This window comes from Scylla paramamosain, unplaced genomic scaffold (assembly GCF_035594125.1).
Source record: "Scylla paramamosain isolate STU-SP2022 unplaced genomic scaffold, ASM3559412v1 Contig109, whole genome shotgun sequence".
Taxonomy (NCBI): Eukaryota; Metazoa; Arthropoda; class Malacostraca; order Decapoda; family Portunidae; genus Scylla; species Scylla paramamosain.
The window spans coordinates 95,001-110,000 of NW_026973774.1; the positions used below are offsets into that span (position 1 = coordinate 95,001).

The following is a 15,000-nucleotide window of genomic DNA, read 5'->3' on the forward strand; positions in this document are numbered from 1 at the left end:
ACCATAACACCAACAAATCATTCCAGACTACCCCATCCCCTGCCTCCCGCTGTGCCCCACCCAGACACCACGGCCCAGCAGTGACGCCATTCCACCTGCTACACGACGCTGGCTGACGCACTCCAGACGTGGCAGCAACAGGAGGTGGAGGGCAGGAGCAAGAGTCAGATGGATGGCGAAGGAAGGCATGATGGCGGAGCTGGTGGCTTTGGAGGGTGTTCGTGCAGGGTACCTCGGCAGGGTCTAGATTAGAGCAAATGGATGATGAGAGACTAGTAAGGTGTTTGTGTGGAATATTAGGAGTAGCAGTTGGGGGAACAAGTGTGTTAGGATGGTAATAAAGAATGGCTTGGAAACTAGTTGTTGGGCTTTTGAGGGGTTGAGTGAAGCCTTGTTGAGAGTGATGGAAGTAGGATTGTCAGAAATGGAGAGGGCTTACAATGTTATGTAACTAAGTGGACAAGTGAGATAGACAGAGTGATCAAGCACATGGGACTGAGCGAGCCAAGTGTGGAAATTCTGGGATGGAGTGAGCCAGGTGTGGAAAAGTGTGGAAATTGTGGGATTGAGTGAGCCATGTGTGGAAATTGTGTAGAAAAGTGTGGAAATAGTGTGGAGAAGGTGTGGAAAAAATGTGGAAATTGTGGGGTTGAGTGAGCCAGGTGTGGACAAGTGAGATAGACAGAGCGATGAAGCATGTGGGGTTGAGTGAGCCAGGTGTGTGCGTCACTTGGGGATGACTGTGAGCTAACCTGGGACCAATGGTTGATGACGCTCACTGATGGAATTAGAAGCTGCATGAATTGTTTATGTAGATTTTAGAAGCTGTCTCAATTGTTTGTGTAGATCTGAAGCACTTACTTTGAATTGAAGGCTTGGACCATGTAATATCTTTGTAATTCTTCTGTATCTCTGTCATAAGTTCCTTAGATAACTCACTACTGTTTTTGTCTCTATATAATAATATGTACATTTACTCAAACTGCATTTCCTTTCAGTGTGCAGGTTGGCAGTAAACCTCCCTGAAGGTTCCAGAACTGCTCACCAAGTGTCCAGCCCAGCCTGTCACAAGACTATGTGACAGTGGACCTTCCACTCATACTGAAAACAGCTGTGCACTGCCACTCACAGGAAGTGGTGACCACTCTAGGTGTGCTATCTGCTGTTTATATGTATAAGATGAGTACTGGCTAAGGGTAAGACAAATTCTTGCAGGTGTGTGTGTGTGTGTGTGTGTGTGTGTGTGTGTGTGTGTGTGTGTGTGTGTTTAGGAACCAATTAAATATTGCTTATTGTTAGAAATGGAAGAGGCTCTGAGGGACTTTGAAAAGGTTGCTTATATCAGTGAAATGAGTAGGTGTGTTCTTGGAGACAGAAGCAGCATGTGGCCTGGCCTGGAGGAGAATCTTGACTGAGGCCCTTTTTTTTGAGAGACTGCAAGCTGACAGAGGTGAGGAAGATCCTTGTGGGGCTTATTCTAAAGGATACTGTAGTGAGGAAACTCAAAGCTTGGAGGAACAGAAGAACAGTGTTGCTGTGTGTGGCATTGACTGTGTACTATATCGTAAGGAAGACAATCTTTGCTCCCACAGTGTCAAGAGTGAAAACACAGTAAAAGCTGAAATAGTGGAGCCAGTATCACGTAACAATTGATCAAAGCAAAACAATTCAAGGTGTTACTAGTATTTACAGTGTTCTATAAGTACTTCTGAGAGAGAGAGAGAGAGAGAGAGAGAGAGAGAGAGAGAGAGAGAGAGAGACAGAGAGACAGAGAGAGACAAAAAGAGAGAGAGAGAGAGAGAGAGAGAGAGAGAGAGAGAGAGAGAGAGAGAGAGAGATGATAAGTGATGTTTCTAGTTTCAGTGATTTACTTCACAGACAGTAGTTAGTGAGCAGGTGTTAAATATAATCCAGTGTTGCTGAGGGAGAATAAATTAATAGGCAGTAGTGTGCATAAATGTACTCTATGTATTTTTTATGTAGGAGGGACATTGACAACTTATTTACCTCTCCTTCCACTGAATGGCAGGCACAATGACACCAATTACCTGCTGTTTACATTTCACTGTTGACTCTTGCATTTCTCTATTAATCTGGGACTGAATTCTTCACTACTATTGGTTTGACATAGAATTTTTAATGTGTCCCTTGAAGATTAAAAGCCCAACCTATTTCCTTTATCTGTTATTTCCAGATTGAGTTGTCTTGAAGCTGAGATGAGTTGGTCGGGTAATGAGTGACTTGCATCAAGTGACCGTGAGGTGTTGGACGTGATATTGTGTTATTGCAAGTGTAACCAGTAATAAGTAAGTCCTTTCTTTAAAACTCTTCATACATGGATTTGTCATACATGGATGGATAAGGCCCTTGTACAGAGTCAGCAGCTGAGGGGGGGGTGAGAAAAACTGGCAGACATCTCAGAATACCTAACTTCATAGAAGCTGTTTTAGCTAGAGATGAGATATGAAATTTCCAGTTTCCAGACTGAGGAGGTTCAGTGTAGAAGAGGGGATACTTGTTGTCTGGAAGGTTGTGTTGAGTTGATAGATGGAGGAATTGAGTTTTTGAGGCATTGAACAATACCAGGTTTGCTCTGCCCCAGTCAGAAATTTTAGAGAGAGATTACAAGTGAGGTATTCTGTGGCTTCCCTGTGTGAACTGTTTGCCTCCCGAAAGGTTGGATGTCCATGAAAAGACCTGGAAAAATGCTGGTTAGTATAATCAGTGTAGGATTGGATAGGACAACAAGTTTGGTTTAGAAGATCATTGATGAATATAGGAAGAGAGTGAATGACGATAGAATCCTGAGGAACACCACTGTTAACAGATTTAGGAGAAGAACAGTGACCGTCTACCACAGCAGCAATAGAATGGTCAGAAAGGAAACTTGAGATGAAGTTACACAGAGAAGGAAAGAAGCTGTAGGAGGGTAGTTTGGAAATGCAAGCTTTGTGCCAGACTATCAGAAGCTTTTCATATATCCAAGGCAACAGCAAAAGTTTCACCAAAATCTCTAAAAGAGTATGATGACCAAGATTCAGTAAGGAAAGCCAGATGACCAGTGGAGCAGCCTTGATGGACCCTAATACTGGCGATCAGATACAAGTAGGCTGTGAAGTAATAGATGTTTAAGAATATTCCTATTAAGGGTAGATTAAAAACTTTAGATAGGCAGGAAATTAAAGCAATGGGACTGTTGTTTGAGAAATTAAAACTACTACTACTGCTACTACTACTACTACTACTACTACTGCTACTACTACTGCTACTGCTACTACTACTACTGCTACTACTGGATGGTATATCAGTTCACACAGCAAGAAGCCAAGGACCCACCGAGGCTGTCACTTGGAAGAGGTCATTGTTGTTGCATCCAGCATCCCAGCCTGACTGCCTAGACAGGTCCCGCAGGTTGCTGAATGGCAGAGATGCAGGCTGCTCCACAGCAAGATGTGAGACCAGTGTGGCAGAGTATGATGTGTACACAATGAGGGACACACTGTAGCCAACCCAGTAGATTACCCGTGGATTAACAGTGTCAATGTTGTATGTGAGTGTATAGTGTAGTGTCTGGGCCACCCTGTATAGGACTGCCAGCCTGGCATATAGATAGATCAATCTAATTATTTGACATTTCATATTCTGAACATTTTGCTGATCCAATTAATCTGTTAAGGGAGCACTTTGTTCAACATCTTTAAAATATTATTTGATCATCACCTGTATCTCTCACCTGATGATATAGATAGGCTGGGTGTAGGTAACAACTTTCAACCTCTCCTCAGTGATGGACAATTCAGAGACAGTGAGGTCAGCTTCCCCTGACTGCAGAGCTCCTACCGTGCCCGTCCACTCGTTGCTTGAGTTGTCCTTCAGTTTCCCGTAGGCATAACCTTCCAGTACATTGAAACTGACTCTGTACAAGAGAGAGAGTGGGAGAAAAAATAGTGTTGTGTATTGAGGGAAAGAAAATTTCTGTCTTGTCTTCTCTATTTAGGGAAAGAAAAGGAAAAGGGCAAGTAGTGTCATATGCATGGAGGAAAAGGAAAATTATTCTCATATGCACTGAGCAAAAAGGAAAAGTACTGTGATATGTACTAAGGGAAAGGCTGGGTGTACTGAAGGGAAGGAAAAATACTGTTGTCGTATTTATTGAGGAAAAGAAAGAAATACTGTCGTATGTACATTTTTTAATTGCTAGAAAGAAAAGTGAAATATACATTTATATGTATAGTTTATTTTTCATATCAGTCACAAGTATGGATGTTTGTTTCCCTTCTTTTTTTTCACATGTACAGCTACCTCCTCAAATAGCATGTATTTTCAAAATTTCAAGCTGCTGTGATGATGAAAAAAGCCTGAAAGAAAAATGACAAGGAACAAAAAGTAATGAGAATAAGTTTTGTGGCAACTATTCATTAGGTGTCACTTTTTCACTCCTCCACTTAGACCGGTACAGTTGAACGCAAAATGTGAAAACTTACGAGAAATTGTGTGCATCCCTTAGTGCAGTGACAATATCCCCCACAAAACCAGTGATATTTCTTTGACTGGAGGTTAGTTCAATAATTTTGAAGGCTGGGATTAATTTTAATGAGGGATGAGAGGGTGGAAGTGACTGGAGTATAGGTTAATAATTCTACCAGCTGGAAAGGATTTTGAGGGTCAGAGGAAAGTGATTGGATATTAGCTTGATAATCGTGCTTGGTGAGATTAATTTTAGTGAGAGACTAGATGGTGGGAGGATGATATTTAGAGGTTAGTTTGGTAATTTTGCCAGTTGGTATTAATTTTTAGTGAGGGATGAGGGTGTCAGAAGAATGTGACTGGAGGTTAGTTTAATAATTCTGAGGGTGGGAGGAAAGTAATAGGGGGTTAGTTTAATTTTGGTGATGGATGAGAGTGTGAGTGGAAAGTGTAGCTGACCACATAATTTATCAAATAGTACAAGCATGTACACATTCTTAATAATGTTCCATGTTAAGATATACTAAACATGAAGTTACTCCACAATATATGATGGTGTAAATTACGAATGGTTAAAGTCGAGACTTGTTTGATGATGGCCTGTTTGCTTGCTCCCCTTGGACGTGCGGCAAGTGCAGCAGCGTTCGACCGTTTCTCTAGGGGCAAGCGACACCTCCTGGTGGGGGACTTCAAATCTGCTGTCGCTGCCTTCGAGGTGTGTCTGTTGCTTAGGTGTGGTATGTGTTGCATGTTACCTAGTTGTGTTGTTTTCTGTGTTGTTAATTGTTTCATATCATAGTGAAAGTAAACACCAGGTTTAACTGACACTCCTTACCACTCCAGGAGGCAACAGAGTCCCTGGTGGAGCTGTGTGGGGAGCAGGCGCCCGAGTGTGGTGACGCGTACTGCCGCTGTGGCCGTGCATTGCTGGAGCTGGCACGCAAGGAGGCAGGGGTGCTGGGGCCAGATCTGGATGGTGCCAGTAGTCGTGTGTATTGCTTGGTTATTGTGTTAACGTGCTGGAGTGTGCACAGCCGGGAGTGTTTGGGGAATGAAAATAAAAGGAGTTATGGATGTTTAAAAATGCATCTTTTGAGAGCTGAGTATACAAGAAAGTTGCTGTGTTTGCGGGATGAGTAAACAATGAAGAAATGTTTTGAGGAACTGGGTGTGCAGAGGCACGAGTGTTTGGAGAATGAGAATACAGGAAGACAGGAGTGATTTAGGAATAAGTGTACAAGAAAGGAGTGTTTGAGTGACAATATATAAGGAAGAGGTGTTTTGAAAATGAGAGTACAAGGAATGAGCATTTTGGGAGTTAATATACAAGGAAGCAAGTATTTAAGGGACAAGTATACAAGATTATTTTCCTGTCATATGTCATTATACAATGTTTTTCTTTGTTATATACATCATTCCCTTTCACTTTTCATATCTTGTGTTCTCGTCATTCTGATGTAATGTTACAGATAGAGAATGTTTGGTGTCAAATTTTCACTAATTTCATATGTGTATAAACTTTCATTTCATTGACTTTTTTTTACTATTACTACTATATTTGCTTGCTTTTTAAACAAGTCTTTTCTTTCAGAGGAGGGAAGCACAGGGGAAGAGGAGGACGAGGAGGAAGAGAGTTAAGAGTCACAAGAGGAGGAGGAAGGTGGAAAGAAAGAGGAAGGAGAGGAGGAGGAGGAGGAAGATGGGGAAGGAAAGGAGAAAGATAAGAAGGAAGGAAATGCCGCAGAAGGAGAAGGTGAGTTGTTAATAAGGTTTTGTGTGACAAGTTTTCTGAAAATTTTATTTGTTTACATGAAGTTTGTTTTGTATATATTACTCTTAATATACTACTTCTCCCACCACATGCAATTTGTCTGTCTGCTGTTGTGGTTCTTTCATTTCTTGTTCCCTTTCCTGAATATACCATTTCCTTAGTTTCATATCTAGTACCCTCCAATAAAATTTCTGCTTCTCGGTCTCTGTACTTCTCTCGTTTTTTTTGCTTGGCTTCATTCCTCAGATCCTTCTCTTTTTCCCTTTCTTCCAAGTTCATATCTCTTTTTTACCCAAATATTCTTGTATTCTGAATTTTCAGCCAGCTTCCCAGTTCTCACTAGGATCTCCTTTACTGTAACTTGGGATCTCATTCTCACTTTTAATGGTCTTTTACCTCCTTCACTATATTTTCCAATTCTATATGCTTCTTCCACTTCTCATTCCAGTCCCTGTTCTTCACCTTGGACCATTGTAATAATTTTCCTTACCAACTCCTCTCTCTCTCTCTCTCTCTCTCTCTCTCTCTCTCTCTCTCTCTCTCTCTCTCTCTCTCTCTCTCTCTCTCTCTCTCTCTCTCTCTCTCTCTCTCTCTCTCTCTCTCTCTCTCTCTCTCTCTCTCTCTCTCTCTCTCTCTCTCTCTTATTCCCTTTTCTTCCTTTCTTCCTTCCCTCCTATCTTTGTTTCTCCCTCCTCCTCCTCCTCCTCCTTCCTCCTCCTCCTCCTCCTCCTCCTCCTCCTCCTCCTCCTCCTCCTCCTCCTCCTCCTCCTCCTCCTCATTCATTCTACCTAACAAGAAATAATGGATTCAAGATTATACCCAAACGTTTTAAATCCCACAAGGCCAAACATTTTTTCTTTAATCGTATAGTAAATATATGGAGTAAACTTCCTGCAGAAATTGTGAACAATATTGAAATTGTGAAAGCAATATTATTGAATCAGTTCATCCTAAACATTTGCACTTTGTTTTTCCACAGAGCAATAAGAAATTAGAATTGACAGAGAAACCAGACAAGGGACTGCATTTGAAGAAGCACAAGAACCAAGAAATTTACATAGCTTTCATTTTGGTTTACATTCTGAAAGGTAACAGTAACATGGATATGTTTTTATATTGAAATCTTTCTCTGATTGCATACAAATGGTACCAATCAACAAATAATAATGTAATACTTAGAAGCTGGGAATTCAAATCACTGGTAGATAAAATGAACCACCATTCTAGAGTGTACATAACTAAGGAATTAATATACTGGTTAACTGTCACACCAGCATGAACAGAATAACAACAATTGTTGAGTAGAGTCTGTAGGAGGTAGGGAAGGAGGCATGTAGTCAGTTTTAGAGAGCAGTTATTATGAAATCAGCTGTAGAATATTCCTAAGATGCAATACTACTGGAGTCTGTCAGCTTGAAGACAGTTTATTAAAGAAGGGAAGTTCATGAGATATAAAGCCTTTGATTATTCAGTTTCATTTCCAAAGTAACATTTATTTATTGGTGTGTTGCTTCCTGTAAATAGTAAAGCCTTGACAGCACTGCATCTCTCACACCACGCTGTAACTGTTGAGAGAACCCTAACCCTTAGAGAGAGGAGGAGGGAATCCTTGGTTTATGTTCAGTAAAGCCCTGTATTCTTGTCATGGCAATGTAGAATGGAGGCGTCATTGGTTTATGTTCAGTAAAGCCCTGTATTCTTGTCATGGCAATGTAGAATGGAGGCGTCCTTGGTTTATGTTCAGTAAAGCCCCGTATTCTTGTCATGGCAATGTAGAATGGAGGCGTCCTTGGTTTATGTTCAGTAAAGCCCTGTATTCTTGTCATGGCAATGTAGAATGGAGACGTCATTGGTCACATACTGTTCTAATGTAATCTAATGTAATCTAATGGAATCATGAAGGTGTAAAAATGCAGGATATGGATGGGATGCTACATCAGCAGCTTTTGTCATTAAGGGTGGTAAAGTGAAAGATTTGTTAATCACTTTGGTCTTTAGTTGATGCTTCTGGTGAGGCTTTCCTGTTTAAACTTGGCATAATATATATAAAATGATGTGGCATGTTAAACAAGTTAACTTACTGCCTTCTTGTGTCTTTCACAGATAGAAATCAAAAACGTCACAAGACAGAATAGTGAGCTGCATGCACTTATCACAGAGTATAAAGTCACTCCCTCAGAGGAAAAAGACAAGGATGGCATGTCTTCATGTGAGAACTCAGAAGCTAAATGTGAGCTACCATCCACATGAATATATATTTGTATATCAAACTGACATTCTCCTTGGAGGGAGGCTTTCCAAAGTGCACACACACACACACACACCACACACACACACACACACACACACACACACACACACACACACACACCACACACACACACACACACACACACACACACACACACACACACATCTCTGCATCAGGACTCAACAGCCAGACTGATAAACAATTACTTCACCCAAGATGATCAGCTGATAGGATTAGCTGTGGATGAGCCTCCTGTGGTGACTAGGAGTACAAAAGCCAGCAGCTAATTTTGGGAGCTGCCAGTCATCATGGTCCTGGTGTCTGAGGTGCTGCTTTTGCATTTTTCCCAGTCATGGGATGAGGCCACATCACATTCATTCACAGTTGCTCTTAGTTATCTCTGTTACAAGTTAAAATTTTTCCTGGCTCCACAGACATTTCTGGTGCATCTAACCCTCTCTCCATTGCCCTTCTATTTCCCTTAGTCTAATACCCACTTCTTACATTACGTCTAATTACTTCCATTGGTCATTCTTGTCTGGCCCTCTGTTGCATCAATTTTTCACCTCCAGGTACAGATACCAAGGGGAAATTGCTGGGTCAAGTGGCTACACTGACATCTGAGGTTAGCAGGTTGGAGAGTGAGTGCAGCAGTCTTCAGGTTCAGCTAGACTGTGAGAGGGATAAGTATAACAAACTGCTGGGAGAATCTCTTGCTCATGAAAAGTTGTCTGAAGATGTCATAACTGAACCAAAAGGTAAGAAAGTTTATATTCTCTAATAATAAAGCAAATAATTTTTCCTCACTGTTGCTCAATTTTTTGAATTAATAACAAAATAAAAGCATTGTTATTGGATTTGTTTATTGAGGCTGTATTAAGAAAAGTTGAGAGAAACAAACTTATTGTTTTATCAGGAGAAACAACAGGATTGGGAGGAACTGAGCTTTAACAGAAGCTGCAACAACTGCAGGAGGCTCACAGGGTCCTGGAGAGCAGGTTAACTTGCAGCATGAAGGAGGTGGCTGAGCTAAGTGACAGGAAGTAGCAGCTTGAGCATGCTGTAGTGCATGAGAAGACAGAGTCCATCGGTGTGTGCATGTTTTTTGCTCATTTGAATCATCTGTAAAAGTGAAGTGGAGGAAGTGTTTACTGTTTACTGTATGCCATTTCCTTGGTCTTTTAATGAAGAATTTTATCCTTCTTCAGGTGACTACATCACCATCTACCAGTTGCAGTGAGGAGTGATGAAGTAACAAGCTCGAGAACGCGAGTTAGACCTTGCCAGCCTCCATCATGAATGAGAGGAAATGAAGCAAAACCACTCTGCAGGTTAGTGCTCTCTTTTGCATCTCACACACTTCTTATTCATGTCATGGCAGATTAGTGATTTCTGCTGCATCTCACACACTTCTTATTCAATTGCTGGCAGGTTAGTGATCTCTGCTGCATCTCACACACTTCTTATTCAATTGCTGGCAGGTTAGTGATCTCTGCTGCATCTCAAACGGTTCTTATTCAGGTGTTGACCAAAGTACTAAGCCTTCATATCATTACCTTGCTCTGTGATGGAGGCTACACCATCTGGCATCTAGCTGAGATTTAATGTTGCAGTAAAGCTTCCATATGAGTTCATGTAGAGCAAAATGTTTTCAAATGCCAGGGAAGTAGTGTAATGTAACCTTCCAGAGAAATCTACACCTCATTTATTAGTTAACAGGAGTGTTTAATGTACTTAATGTGATTAGCCAGGATCAAGGGTCAACTTCTTCACTGACCATTTACTCTCAGGTGATGTATCTGTCCTCCATGAGTCACCAGAGACACATAAGGTGTTGTAAGTGAAATTTCATCTATTAGATTTATTCAAAATGTGAATTAACACAGTTGTTTCCTGCAGGATTTGATATCAAAGCTGGTGCAGGAAAAGGAAGCAGATCATGACCTTCAGCAGCTCGAGAAGATAAGCAGCGTCCTTAAGAGTCCAGTTGCTATCTTTAGCAGTGTTGGTGAGTAGTAAAAACTGAGCCATCTTATGAAGTGCAACGAAACATTATTATTATCTTCATAATTTTCTTGAAATAAACAGATTTCTGTGGCATGTTGCTCATTAGCACTTTAATATCAGATAACACCAGTTATTTATGTAATGATGTAATGTACTAAGTAGATGAAATACAAGTGGCATCTGCTAACACTCTTGATGTGGAACAGGAACCAGTGAGTCTGAGACACCCACCACCAGTGGAAAGGTGGCTGACGAGCGCCTCAAGCACTCTGAAAAGGTGGAGCAACAACAAGAAACAGAAAATTGCATCCATCATTCTTTGCCTGAGGAGGGAATTGATGCTCCGTTGACCCTTCACACTGATGTCCCTCATGAGGAGGGAGAATATGAATCCTACAGAACTTGCCCATAGGAAGACCAAAACTGTTACTGCTGCCACACTGCCACCACTTCCACTGACACCAAAAGCCCAACTGTGCAGAGAATCCTGGACCTCCGCAATGAAATGGAGTCCACCAGTCACCTGGAGCACTTTAGCCTCCAAAAGTTCCATCCGTGTCCATTGTGTTTGGGTAAACTTATCACTGTATAAGGGGGACAAGTATCAGTGTATGGTTACTATATACTCATTTGTACTTAAAGATGTCATGTCACATCATTCTCTCTCTCTCTCTCTCTCTCTCTCTCTCTCTCTCTCTCTCTCTCTCTCTCTCTCTCTCTCTCTCTCTCTCTCTCTCTCTCTCTCTCTCTCTCTCTCTCTCTCTCTCTTTCTTTCTTTCTTTCTTTCTTTCTTTCTTTCTTTTTTTGCATATGTTACTGCTTTACATTCCTCCCCACAGTATTTTTTCATCTACTTTATGACTGCAGTAGTTTTATCATCCCAGTGTATGCTGTATCCACTCTGAAACTGTAATTCACCAATCAGCTCAAATGTGTCTCTGTTTTGATAATCATTAATTTGTTTCAGCTACACAACCACTCTGATAAGGGACAAAATCTACTTCACCAGTCATCTATGTCATACAGTCATATATATTCATACATATGACAAAATACTCTTCCTAAGACATTTCTTATTTTCTCTTCTCAAGTGACCTGTCCATCTATCTAAGGTACCACATAACATTTAAAACTTACAATATTGTGTTTAATTCATGAACACTTTTTTGTCTATCTATGGAGACTTGCGTATAGACTTGAAATGTATTGGGAGTTTTCTTTATCTCTCATTCTATACCTAACACCTGTTCCTAAGAATCCCCAGGTGATAGCCATGGTGACTGGCTGGTCTCCTACTGAGTGGCTGGGGTTTTCCAAAAGTGAGGGTTGGTGTTCTATACCATACCATGTGCCCTGTTTGTATTCCTTCTTTGTCCTCTGTATTATATTCTATGTAAAGATGGTGCTGGGGTGGGATCTACTTCTTATTCCCTAAAAGTGATGAGGAGTGACACTGGGCAGCATTGATTTGCTCCTTAGAGATGGCTGGGTTCCTGTGGATGAGTGGGCCATGCTGTGCTTTGTCAAGGATGGTGTTTGGTATTGTGATGACTCTTGCCACAATCAAGTGCCTCCCACAGAGTAGTGGAGTACCTATGTATGGTGATGACCCAAGCTGTCCAGGTCTCATCCAATGCCTTAATATGATTTAGATGATCAAAATGGTTTAACTCACCATTTAATCAGCTGACTGATTTGAATGGAGAAGTATGTAATGTGTTGTAGCCTAACCATCCCTGCCAGCATGGTCAGATTCTTGGTAGTAACCTGAAATGCTCCTAGGTAGTGAGTATCATTGCACATAATGATCTTTACTTTGTCAGTAATTCAATGATACTGAATATTACTCTACTGGATTTTGCTCACCACTGCTTGGTAACTTTTGGCCATAATCCCAGGTCTGGAATGATATGAAGCCATGTTTTTACATTCCATATGAGACAGGCAAGCACTATGCTTTGCCTGACTGATACCTGTACTTTACATTTATGACCCCAGGTAGTTCATCACTCTCTCTCTCTCTCTCTCTCTCTCTCTCTCTCTGTTTGGAATTATACTGTATATTAGGAAATATCATTAAAGAGTGTGTGTGTAAAAAGTGTTTGCATTATTGTGCATTTGATGTTATAGCCCCAGGTTCTTAAAGTTTTCTAGTTTCATGATTTATAAAGATTGCTATTTTTAATAAAGTTATTGAAATTGTTATTGAGTGTTTTTTATTGAACTCATTAGCTTTGTAATAGTGTGCGTCTCATCATGCATTCATTAATGATGTAGAGTGGAAATGTCCACTCCTATCATGCATAATATCAATGCATTATTGGTTTATGTTGTTATTTGTGTATAAATTGTAAAGTTATGCCAGTCTATTTTAGTACAAACTAAATATCAGCTGGAAGAGAGGACAGGTAATGGCACACTAAAACACAGGAAGGGACAATGATATAACCATCCAATTTAACAATACACAGAGCAAGAAGAATGAGAAAGCAATAAAAATGGATTATTTAATGGATGATTAATAGACCCTCATTTGTAATGTTATTTCAGGCAAGAATATTAAAAGAGACAGCTGGCTTGCCCTTTGTACTTGTTCAGCTTGCCCTTAGCACTTGTTCATACATGACAGAATGAGAGATCTATGGGTGGGGGTGACACCTGGAAATGGGTATGATTCATGAAGGGATTGATTGATTGGTTGACTGACTGATTAAGAAAAAAAAACGTAGCAGTGGAGGGTGGGGGGGGGGGGAAGGCGCCCCCAACTTTCCAGTCATATATGGCGTGGAAGGGACAATACCAGCAAAGAAAAATATGAGAAAATGCATAATTTACTACAAAACCCAAAATGCGAAATAAAACCTTGCCAAATTGAACCTTCCCACGAAGGTAATGAATGGAGTTTTGATGCAATGAGCCACAGTTACTTAAAACACTCAACAAATATAACACCTGCCAAAAAAATAAAATAAATAAATAAAATCAATCAATAAATAAAGATAAAAACGCGAGAAAACCTTTAAATTATCACAACGCGAAATATACACACACGCTAAACTGGATGCGTCATTAATTAATACCCCCCCAATAGTTTATAGCCCCTCCCCTATTCATTGCTCCCCCCCCCCCTCCCTGCCTTGAGGAACACCTTCACTTATGGCCTGCTGTTGGGTCAGATTTGAGCCATTTTAACCTCGAATTACATACAATACATACATACATACATATCGTCTCCTTGCAATAATTATAATAGTCTTCCTGGCTTAATTTTTGTTTATTCATTATTCCTTATGTATTTATTAATTATTTGTCATTTGTCTAATTCCTTGTTTTATTTAGCCTCGGTATTTAACTAAGCATTTTTTTTTTTTTCACTTTCTGACTGTGGCCCTTGCAATGAATGGCTTAATTGTTTATTTACTGTTCCTTACGTGTTTATTGATTATATGTGAGTTATTTATTTGATATTCATGATTTTTTTTTTAACTTCGTATTTCTTTATATGATAGTTTTATCTTTTCGTGTTTTCTGGCTTAAGTTTTGTTTATTACTCCTTGTTTGTGTTATTAGGTGTGTCATTAATTATTTGTCTTATTTCTCGTAGTTTAATGGATTTTTTAGCACTTTAATTATTAGAGTTCCTCACCAGTCATTTTATTCGAGAGAGAGAGAGAGAGAGAGAGAGAGAGAGAGAGAGAGAGAGAGAGAGAGAGAGAGAGAGAGAGAGAGAGAGAGAGAGAGAGAGAGTCTAAATGAATGATAAAAAAAATAATAATCAGTTACAGTATTTTATTTATAAACAAGAACAATTCATGATAATAATAATAATAATAATAATAATAATAATAATAATATTTAAATACAAGGAGGAAAATGTGTAATAATAATAATAATAATAATAATAATAATAATAATAATAACAATAACTGCTTTTATCTTACTCACACAGATAAATAGTTTTATAAATAGTTTATTGACCATAAACATTGTGTACATACACACAAAATTAAATAGAACAGATAAAATTTCAAAATGTAGTCAGTGACACACAGAAGACTGGTGACAAAACCTACTAAAGCCCATTAAATGATTGGGTGTCTCAAGTTTCCACATCATCAGTGGAACACTGCTTCTGAGCACTCAGGGATGGACAAGCTTTTCATGGCTTGTGTGAATGGAGACAAGACGTGTAGGGGATTTATTTGTTCTGTTTTTTCTTGTCCTACTCTCTCTTCCTCCCTCTTGACTCTTCCTTTGCTTCATCCTACTCTTTCTCTTGCTCATTCTTCTCTCTCTCTCTCTCTCTGGACTTTTCAGACATAGCTCCTTATGATTTTTTGGCAATCCCAAACCTGTTGACAGTATCCTTATCTGAGAGCCAAGGAGACCATGCAGAATGTGGCAGCATACCTATCATTGGTTGCAGAAGCGTTTGAGCAGTGGAGTGATGGATGATTGTAGGAATGTGGTGGCACTGCTATCCACCATGACATTCATCCACATA

The 15,000-nt window shown here is 40.0% G+C and overlaps 1 protein-coding gene across 8 annotated transcripts in view; it reads left to right on the plus strand.

The window, feature by feature from the left end:
* The window catches only part of LOC135099169 (uncharacterized), a 20,567-nt gene extending 7,866 nt beyond the window's left edge, over positions 1-12,701 (plus strand). For 2 of the 8 annotated variants that reach the window (XM_064001636.1, XM_064001635.1), the window contains 11 exons: positions 27-1,150; positions 2,195-2,306; positions 3,309-3,452; positions 5,106-5,182; positions 5,311-5,455; positions 6,059-6,220; positions 7,218-7,326; positions 9,062-9,247; positions 9,406-9,820; positions 10,389-10,497; positions 10,703-12,701. In XM_064001636.1, coding sequence (XP_063857706.1) covers positions 3,420-3,452; positions 5,106-5,182; positions 5,311-5,455; positions 6,059-6,220; positions 7,218-7,326; positions 9,062-9,247; positions 9,406-9,440 — 747 coding nt within the window. In that variant the 5' untranslated portion in view covers positions 27-1,150; positions 2,195-2,306; positions 3,309-3,419 and the 3' untranslated portion in view covers positions 9,441-9,820; positions 10,389-10,497; positions 10,703-12,701. The other 6 variants (XM_064001637.1, XM_064001638.1, XM_064001639.1 and 3 more) reach the window with 6 other exon arrangements.
* Positions 12,702-15,000: the final 2,299 nt, after the last annotated feature.